At 63.3% G+C, this 8,954-nt stretch overlaps 2 protein-coding genes across 2 annotated transcripts; one reads left to right on the forward strand and one right to left on the reverse strand.

Moving 5' to 3' along the window:
• Positions 1 to 137: 137 nt before the first annotated feature.
• On the forward strand, positions 138 to 4,429 carry GALE (UDP-galactose-4-epimerase). The gene is made up of 11 exons (XM_055138927.1): positions 138 to 211; positions 1,652 to 1,777; positions 1,887 to 2,002; positions 2,083 to 2,196; positions 2,701 to 2,877; positions 3,087 to 3,200; positions 3,281 to 3,347; positions 3,430 to 3,515; positions 3,645 to 3,722; positions 3,853 to 3,967; positions 4,073 to 4,429. Exons 2-11 carry the CDS (start codon positions 1,657 to 1,659, stop codon positions 4,129 to 4,131), a joined length of 1,047 nt encoding a protein of 348 aa, XP_054994902.1. The 5' UTR covers positions 138 to 211; positions 1,652 to 1,656; the 3' UTR covers positions 4,132 to 4,429.
• A 48-nt stretch (positions 4,430 to 4,477) lies between these two features.
• LYPLA2 (lysophospholipase 2) lies at positions 4,478 to 8,694 on the reverse strand. Its single transcript, XM_004603434.2, has 10 exons — positions 8,458 to 8,694; positions 7,052 to 7,154; positions 6,866 to 6,897; positions 6,688 to 6,753; positions 6,199 to 6,246; positions 6,048 to 6,118; positions 5,859 to 5,932; positions 5,678 to 5,779; positions 5,424 to 5,597; positions 4,478 to 5,347 (listed from the first exon to the last, which is right to left on the reverse strand). The coding sequence occupies exons 2-10, from the start codon at positions 7,127 to 7,129 to the stop codon at positions 5,297 to 5,299; spliced, it is 696 nt and encodes a 231-aa protein (XP_004603491.1). The 5' UTR covers positions 7,130 to 7,154; positions 8,458 to 8,694; the 3' UTR covers positions 4,478 to 5,296.
• Positions 8,695 to 8,954: the final 260 nt, after the last annotated feature.

Below are 8,954 nucleotides of genomic sequence, written 5' to 3' on the forward strand. Positions count from 1 at the left end.
CGGCCGCCAGCCCGACTCGCACCGCGCAGGCGTCGTGAAGCCGCTGCGCATTGGCCCTCCCCGCTCCCCGTAGTGCCGACTCCCAAGTGACACGTTTCCGAGGGGGCGTGGAGGGGGCGGGGCGGGGAGCCCGGGCTCTTAAAGGGACCAGGGTGTGGGGCGCGGGAGGCGGCGCCGCTGGATGCAGCGCGGGGCTGGCGGTCCTCTGCAGGTTCGCGCGGCGAAGGAAGGGTGGGCGGGCTGCCGGGGGCGCGGGTGGTCGGGGTCTAGAGAGGGAGACCTGGGGAGGCCGCTCTGAGCAGAGTCCCGGCCCGCCCTCTCAGCTTCCACTTCCCACCGCCTCGGCTAGAGCGGCCCGGGTTCATTCATTCCCGCTAGCCTCTTCCTAGTCCGGGCCCCACCGACCCTCGGCCCACACCCCAGCACGAGGAGCACCGCCCTTCCCTTCCTTTCGCAGCCTGGAAAAACTGAGAAGGTGGCCGCTGACGGCCCGGCCCGGCGAGCCCCGTCTCGCCAGCCCCTCCTGCCTGCTGGAGCCCCTGGACCGCCGCTTTGCCGGCATTCGCGCCGAGCTGGAACGCGGCGGCGTAGGGGTGGGGGCGGGTTCGCCGTCCCGAGCAGAGTCCAGCGCGAAGCAATGGAGGGGGAGGGCTGCGAGCCTGCAGATTCGGATTCGAGAGCTCACCAGCTCTCAGTAGCTGTGTGGTTTCCAGCAAAGGATCTGTATGCCCGGGAGCAGCACTTGCCTCCTCGGGATGTTGGGGGAACTCAGGAAAATAATGCAAAAGTGTCCGGTTTGGTGCCAGGCACGCAGCGGGCGCTCAGTGGGTTAGAGCTGGGTGAGCCCAGAAGGGATGGGGGCAGGCCGCTCCAAATGAAAGGCCTCAGTGTCAGGACCTTCCTTCCCCTTGGCCCCCTCTGCCCACAGAGTTTGTTTAGGGCGGAGATGCACACCTGGCATGGAATCGGGGCCAAGGCCACGTCTACAAGCCTGGCCCAGTGCTGCTGAGAGTGGGGCGGGATCCACAGCTCCAAACCAGGATGAGCCAGCGGCCCCTAGCCAGCCTGCCCGCCCTGGGGTGGGGTGGGGTGAACCCATTCCTGGACTGCCAACATGTAACCCGGAACCAGGCTCAGTCCTCCTGGCAAAGAACCCCACCCTGAGGCCTTCTGGTGCATTTCCTACTTCCTTCCAGCTGACCCTGGGGGCTGCCTAGAACAGGTTAGTCTCTGAGCAGAGGAGCCCTCTCCACTGAGAGCAGCCAGATTGGAAGGACTGACCGGGGTCCTTGAGTCCCAGGTCTTCTGCCCTGTCTCTGTCCAGTGCTCCCCACCCCTAGGTCCATGAGGAACCTGGCACCTATGCATTGTGCCCCCCACCTATGCCATGTGGCAGCAGGAATGTAGCCACTTGAACTTCACCCCACACCTCCATCTGTGGTTTGTACAATTAGCAGCACCCTTTCCTAGAGGTGGAAATTAAAGCAGAGAGACTAAGTGAACCCTATGCCTAAAAAGTGAAGGTCCTTGGTCCCAGGCTGACTCCACCCCCTTTTGACCAGGTCACTGCTGCCCCCCTCCCCAGTAGCCCCGAGTGGGAGGAACCCTGGGTGGACTCTGTGGCAAGCGCTGAGACTGTGTCCTTGGCCAGGTACCATGGCGGAGAAGGTGCTGGTGACAGGCGGGGCCGGCTACATCGGCAGCCACACAGTGCTGGAGCTGCTAGAAGCGGGCTACTCGCCTGTGGTCATTGACAACTTCCACAATGCCATCCGCGGTGAGCATATGTGGGAGTGGGGAGCACTGAGGGGATGAAAGGAAAGCCCCAGGAACCAAGGAGCCACCCCATCTTCTGCCGAGCTGATGGCCTCTGTGTACCCCATTAGGAAGAGGCTCCATGCCTGAGAGCCTCAGGCGGATTCAGGAGCTGACTGGCCGCTCTGTGGAATTTGAGGAGATGGACATCTTGGATCAGGCAGCCCTGCACCATCTTTTCCAAAAGGTGAGGGATTGGCAGGCAGGGGATGCCACCCAGGTCCTGGGCCTGTCAAGCCACCTCTGAGCCCCACTCTACCCTTACAGCACAACTTCATGGCCGTCATCCACTTTGCGGGGCTCAAGGCTGTGGGAGAGTCAGTGCAGAAGCCACTGGACTATTACCGAGTTAACCTGACAGGGACCATCCAGCTCCTGGAGGTGAGAAGTGGAGCAAGGACACAGACAGGGAAGCCTCCACCGGGTGGTGCCAAATAGTGGAGAAAAGCCTTGGGAGACGGTGGGGAGATGCGGAAGCGCTAGTGTATATGCTTGGCATGCAGGCCCAGCTGTGCTCACTTCCAGCTCTGCTGGGAGTTACTCCTGGCAGTGCTTGGGGACCAGATGTGGTACGGGGCATCAAATCTGGACCTTCTGCATGCAAAACATGCACTCCAGCCTGTTGAGCTATTTCTCCAGCTCAAGCTATACTGTTGCATGCACGCTTGCATGCATGTATGTGTTTGTGTGTGTGTTGCTAGGGAAGCATATGCTTTACCATGGAGCCACATCCCCAGCTCCCCAATCTGTATCATCTTGATTATGTCTCTGCCATTCAGCCTCAGTTTCCCCACCTATACATGGGCTTGCCAGGACCTTGGCCTTATCCACCTGTGGGCAAGGGGGTGGGATTAAATGAAGACTGACACCCCCCTCTTTGGGCAGATCATGAGGGCCCACGGGGTGAAGAATCTGGTGTTTAGCAGCTCAGCCACCGTGTATGGGAACCCCCAGTATCTGCCCCTGGACGAGGCTCACCCCACTGGGGGCTGCACCAACCCCTATGGCAAGTCCAAGTTCTTCATAGAAGAAATGATCCGGGATCTGTGCCAGGCAGACCAGGTGAGACTCAGCCCTGACTCCTGACATCCCTGCATGAGCCTGAGGGCGGGATGGCATGGAGGCAGCCAGGCCACATTGTGGTGGGGACTTGTCCCCCTTACAACACTGTCTGGGCTAGGGAAGAGACGGTGTGGGCTAGAAAGGGCAAGAGTTGTGGATTCCACTGGGACAGTCTGCACCCTCCCCCCGCCCCTCCGCTGTCCCAACAGGCCTGGAATGCAGTGCTGCTGAGATATTTCAACCCCATCGGCGCCCATGCCTCGGGCTGCATTGGCGAGGACCCCCAGGGCATCCCCAACAACCTCATGCCCTATGTGTCCCAGGTAAGGGGGAAGAGGGAGTGGTTGAGGGCTACAGCCAGTGCTGAGAGCCTGGGAGGAGCTGACTGCATTTCTTACACTAGGTGGCGATTGGCCGACGGGAGGCGCTGAACGTCTTTGGCAATGACTACAACACAGAGGATGGCACAGGTGAGCCCAGGAACAGGGGCCAGTAGGAGACTGGGGGACACTGATTACTGAGCCTGCCACCCAAAGCTGTCCTTTCCTGCAGGGGTCCGGGACTATATCCATGTAGTGGATCTGGCCAAGGGCCACATTGCAGCCTTGAAGAAGCTGAAGGAGCAGTGTGGCTGCCGGGTAGGGAGAAGGAGACGGGGTGGAGGCAGGGGGCTGGGGCTGGGGACATGCTGGAGTCCTGGGCAACTGGGGCCCAGAGGGGTAGTTAGCTCAGCCCCCTCCCCAATCCCTTTCTCCTCTCTCGGGCAGATCTACAACCTGGGCACGGGGACTGGCTATTCGGTGCTACAGATGGTCCAGGCCATGGAGAAGGCCTCTGGAAAGAAGGTGGGTCACCAACCTCCCTTTGGTGATCCCTCAGCAGCAGTGAACTGACCTGCTGGGTGGGTGCTCTGCAACCCTCCCTGAGACCCAAGGCGGATGTCTAGCCAAGCCCTGTACACCCCATCTCTCGCAGATCCCGTACAAGGTGGTAGCACGGCGGGAAGGTGATGTAGCTGCTTGTTACGCCAACCCTAGCCTAGCTCGAGAGGAGCTGGGCTGGAGCGCAGCCTTAGGGCTGGACAGGATGTGTAAGTGCTGACCTGACCCCTTGGTGAGAGGGGCTAGGAGGGCGCTGCCCAGCAAGGGACCCTGCTTCCCAGTGTGGCTCTGACCACCCACGTGGCCTCTTGCAGGTGAGGATCTGTGGCGATGGCAGAAGCAGAATCCTTCGGGCTTTGGTGCACAGGCCTGAGGCCTCGCCCTGACCAGGGACCAGAAGAGAAAAAGAACAACTGCTTGCTCTCCAGCCTCTGGCAGAACAACCAGGGCACAGACCCTCCCCTACCTCAAACCCCAGCAGGGCCTGCTGTGCCCGGCCCGAGGCCACGGGGTTCCTAGCCAGGAGTCGCTCCCGCTTTCCTTCCACACTGGGACCACCACGAGCGAGTCGGGGAGGCAGGGCCCTGGACGAAAGACCCTCTTATGGGCACGGTCATACTGCTCCGACGGAGCTTTGTCCCGTACTGAAATAAAAGGTTTTCTTACGCTGAGCAGCGCCTCAGAGGTGGTCGCTGCCCCGGGACAAAATGAGTCAGGCCTAAGAGTTGAAGCAATTTCTTTAATTTTATCGGAATCCAGGACACAACGAGAAAAACACCCAAAACCACATGGAGACAGAAGACAAGACACGACTCCCCCCTGACACTGCCCTGGCCCTAGAGTGGGGACAAGGTGGGGAGGAGACAGCTGGGGGACACCTTGAGCCTCAGTCCAACCCTGCAGGCTCCAGGCCTGCAGAGAAGGAGGGTAACGGGGAGGCAGGGCCCAGCCCCCAAGTTGGGGAAACGGCTGAGGGAAAGGCCCCCTCCAAGGACTCTGCCTCCTGACCCGACACGCCCAGCAGGGGCAGGCAGCCCACAGCAGCCAGGGGGCCCGGGCCACGGGCACATTCATGACTGAGAAGCAGCTGGAGCGGAGGCAGGAGAGACACACGATTATCTGGGCAGATTCCGGTGGGGTGGTTTGGAGGTGGGGCCTGGGAGGGCCCCAGGGGCCAAACCCTGAGGTCACAGGAGGGGGCCCAAAGTGGGGCTAGTGAGTGAGGTCCTGAGTGAGTGGGTCAGCGGCTGGGCCCCTTTCTCCCGCTGCCTGCAGCCCCTCCAATACTGCTGCCAGGGGGCCCACCTCCAGGGAAACGGGGTAAGAAAGTGGCCCACTGCCGGCTGCAGAGAGCCAGGTGGCTGAGGTCGGGAAGGAAGGCCTGGCCGGGCTCATCCCGCCTGCCTCAGAGGCCTGTGGGAAGAGAACAGGTCAGGGAGGGTGGGGACAGGGGCTCGGCCGGCTCAGATCCAAGATGGTGCTGCGCGTGCTGGGTCCCCTGTGAACTAGGGGACTGCGCTGGGGGCCAGCAAGTCTGGTTAGACAGGAGGCAGCAGCTTCTCAAGAAACTCCTTCACGGCTGCCATCTCCTGGGGGGCAAAGCAGGGGCTGTGAGAGACTCCTGGAGGAGGGAGTCGGAGGGGAAAAGGGGCCCTCACCACTGACCTGAGGACAGGAGTTGTGCATGACACCTGGGTAGGTCTTGAATTGGACCCTGGTAGGGGTGACAACGGACCGGAGCTTCTCGGCTGTCAGGGCCCCAAACCGTACGGGAACCATGGGGTCCAGCTCCCCATGGCACTGAAGAATGGCCAGGTCCTTGGCACTGCCATTGGCTGCCTACGGGCCAGACAGGACTCAGAGGACCAGGCCAGCACCTTGGGACCAGCGCCAGGCCACAAGGTCTCGGGATCACTCACCTGCGGGAAGGCCCGGTGCAGGGGCAGCCAACAGCTCAGTGCCACAATGCCAGCCAGAGGGTGGGGACAGGTAAGGGCCGTGTAGAGGGACAGGGCCCCACCCTGGAAGGAGGAGAGAATGAGGTGATGAGGGCACAGATAAGTATGCACACCCCTTCGCCCGTCCTTGCTCTCCCCTCACCTGTGAAAAACCTCCCAGAACAATGCGGTTGGCAGGAATCCCGTTCTTCATCTCATGCTCAATCAAGGCCTTGACTGCAGGGAGGAGTTGTCACTGGGTGGGGGGCAGGCCACTGGAGGGGCCCAGGGAAGGGACTGGCCAGTGCTTTGGAGGTGGAGGAGGATACTGGGGGAAGGGCCCAGGCCTTACTGTTCTCTGCTGCCTTCTTAATGCCAGCCTCATCCTCCGGGGCATCCGGACTGAGCCCCATCAGGTCAAACCTGGGGAACAGACATTGGCAACCACTGGAAGAGCCTGGCCGGCCCTGCTGCACCTCAGCTCCTCACCTCCCCCAACTCACCAGGAAGGCATCACCATCTTCATGTTGAGTGTTACAGGGATGCGCGGCCTGCGGGGGAGAGAGAAACAGCGGGCTCAGGAGGGGGGAAGGCACAGAGGCACCAAGGAGGGGCAGAGCAGCCCCTAGGGGCCCCTCCCTGCAGGCCAGGACTGTGTTTGAGGGTTGCCAGGCAACCTGCCACGTGGGGCTGGAGCCTGTGTTTGGGGCATCAGCAGCAGCAGCAAAGGCAGTGCAGAAGCCGAGTCAGCACTCGGTGGGCCACAGCTCTCTCAAGGTCGGCTGGTGAGTACTTGGGGAAGGGGCATGGGCAACTCCAGGTCTAGGGGGGGCTGGGGCTGAACCTCATTCCTGGGGCCCCACAGGGGTGCAGGCTAAAAGGGGCACGAACAACTGCCCTGGGCCTAAGCCCCAGGAAGCAGCTGGCAGAAGCGCCCAGGCCTGGGACCACAAAAACGCCCCCTCCCCCAACTGATCCCTAACCACACTCACGCATGGGGACAGATGTACTTGACATGAGGAAGCCGGATGGCGGAGAGGGCGTCAGCCCAGCTGTGCCTGTCAGGGAGGAGAGAAAAGGCACCGCTGCGGAGGGGGAGAAGGGAAGGATCCAGCCTCTCCGAGCTGACCACTGGGCTGCCCTCCCACCACACCCCAACCCGGCGCTCACCCCGTATCTCCAAGTCCGTGCAGAAAAATAACCTGAAAGAGGATTAGAGTCATTATCCTGCCTTCGGTCCGGTCCTCCCACCGCTGGCCACCACCCCAGCAGGTCCCAATAGGCAAATAATCCCTTGCCTCTCGCGGCTCCCATTCCCCGCTCCCCAACAGCTCCGGGGCTCCAGAGGGCGCTTACCGCCGCCGTTTCCCGCTCAGCTCCAGACACAGTGGCAGCATCGGTGAGCAGGGGCACAGACATGCTGTTACCGCACATACACCGCAGGCTCCAAGGCTGGGGCCTGTGTGAACCCCAAGGCGGGCGAGAGCAACAATCAGGCTCAAAGACCCGGGCGCAGCGCCCAGAGTGAGAAACCCAGAACCCAAGCCCCCTCCTCTCTCAAGCACCCCAGGTTCTGTCCTGGGCTCAGAAAAGTTCTGGCCCAGAGTGGGTCTGGCCTGTCCCTCCACCTCCCTCTGTTCCGGACCCCACATGTGGGAAGAGGCTGAGCTGAGGAACTCCTGCTGCCTCCCCCTCACCTACCTCTCAGCCAGCAACCGCTCTGCCCGCTCCGAACACCCCCTCTCCAGAGCCCTGGGTCCCTCAGCCCCAAGTCCCAGCCTACTGGCAAATGACAGGGGCAGCAGTGCCGGGAAACCTGCTCCAGCCCCTCCTCCCGCCCCCTCCGCCCCCACACACACTCGCTCCAAACTCCCGCCCACCCAGCCCCCAGAAGGCACAGGGACTCCCCTAGGCTACCCACACCCCAACTGGTGCCCTGCAGCCCGTGAATGGGGTGACCTGTTGCTGCTGCTGCCTGCTAACTACAGCGGGGTCCCCCTCCCCCACAGTCTGACCCCACGCCAGGGTTCCCAAAGGCATCACAAGAAAGCCCGGCCGGCTCCCGCCCAGCATCAGCACCCCAAGTCCCTTGCACGCTCGGAAGGCCCACGGAGAAGCCCACCTGCTCCACCCTCCCAACAGCTCCCAGTGTCTGCCTCCACCCCAAGTACCCCTCTGCACTGTGGGACCCTTCGCTCGGGCCTGGCGTCCCTCTCCCTCCACAGGAGTTCCCCTCCTGACCTCAGCTAGGAACCCCCCTTCTTCCCCATCCTCCCTCCTTCCGGAATGATGTCCCGCTCGCTACCCAGGGGGCCTTCTGCCCCAAGGCCCAAACTTCCCCCGTGATTCGGGCACTCCCACTGCCCCCAGCGGGGGTGCCTATTCAGCCCGGGCGGCGGGCAGGGGGAGGCGGGCGGGGGGCCCGCCGTTCCCACGGGGGGAACATTTCCTCCCCGGACAAGGGAGCCACTGCAGCCCACAAAGGGACGCTCTCCCTGTGACCCTGGGGGGCGCTTGTCCCACGAGCATCTTCCCATTTCCGAGCCGGGGGTCCCTCTCCCGGGCTCGGGGGCCACTGCGGCCCCTCCCCGGCCCGAGTCTCCGGACCGGCCAGCGCCTCCTCGCACCTCACTCCCCGCCCCCATCCCCAGGCCCGCGGCTGCCCCTCCCCGCCCGCCGGGCTCCGCGCGGGGGTCCCGCGGGCCGCCCCCCCGCGCCCTCCCCGCACCCTCCCCGCGCCCGCGGGCCCCCGGCCGGGCTACCTCCACTCCCTGGGGCTTCCGAGACCTCGCGGGCGAGTCTCCTCTTCCTCCCGCACAGACACACACTCTTCCCCTCGGCCGCCCCCGCCGGAAGTTCCGTTCGAGTCCCGGGAACCCAGCCATCGCGCTGCCGGAAGCAGCCCGGCCGGCCTCGCGGAACCCGGAAGCGGCGGCGGGCGCTGCCCGGCCGGTTGCCATGTTGGTCGCCGGGGCGCCACTCCCCGTCCTGAAGCCACGCCGTCACCTGTGTCGAGGTGGCCGCGAGTGGGAGTCGCGGCCACCGCCCTTCCGCCTCCTGGAGGAAAACGCCCTGCGAGGACGGGCGGTTCTCGCACGGGTTTCCCACTCTCTCGTTCCCGGGGGCCACGCTGCGTGACGGTCTCGAGGGGCCGCCACGGCCTTTCATCCCCGCTTCCAGGATCGTGGATGAAAGAAACGCACAGAAATGACCCTGGGAGACCATCTGTTTTTCTAAAGTTAAGGACGGGGAAGCCGAG

Source organism: Sorex araneus, chromosome 5 (assembly GCF_027595985.1).
Source record: "Sorex araneus isolate mSorAra2 chromosome 5, mSorAra2.pri, whole genome shotgun sequence".
Lineage (NCBI taxonomy): Eukaryota > Metazoa > Chordata > Mammalia > Eulipotyphla > Soricidae > Sorex > Sorex araneus.

What these genes read in the sequence shown, in the direction of transcription:
- GALE (XM_055138927.1), top strand. Translation starts at nt 1,657, where the DNA reads ATGGCGGAGAAGGTGCTGGTGACAGGCGGGGCCGGCTACATCGGCAGC. An exon ending in CAACACAGAGGATGGCACAG is followed by an intron (nt 3,348 to 3,429) that starts GTGAGCCCAGGA and finishes CCTTTCCTGCAG; the next exon opens with GGGTCCGGGACTATATCCAT. An exon ending in AGGAGCAGTGTGGCTGCCGG is followed by an intron (nt 3,516 to 3,644) that starts GTAGGGAGAAGG and finishes TCTCTCGGGCAG; the next exon opens with ATCTACAACCTGGGCACGGG.
- LYPLA2 (XM_004603434.2), bottom strand. Translation starts at nt 7,129, where the DNA reads ATGTGCGGTAACAGCATGTCTGTGCCCCTGCTCACCGATGCTGCCACT. An exon ending in TTCTGGGAGGTTTTTCACAG is followed by an intron (nt 5,780 to 5,858) that starts GTGAGGGGAGAG and finishes TCCTCCTTCCAG; the next exon opens with GGTGGGGCCCTGTCCCTCTA. An exon ending in TGCACAACTCCTGTCCTCAG is followed by an intron (nt 5,348 to 5,423) that starts GTCAGTGGTGAG and finishes TTTGCCCCCCAG; the next exon opens with GAGATGGCAGCCGTGAAGGA.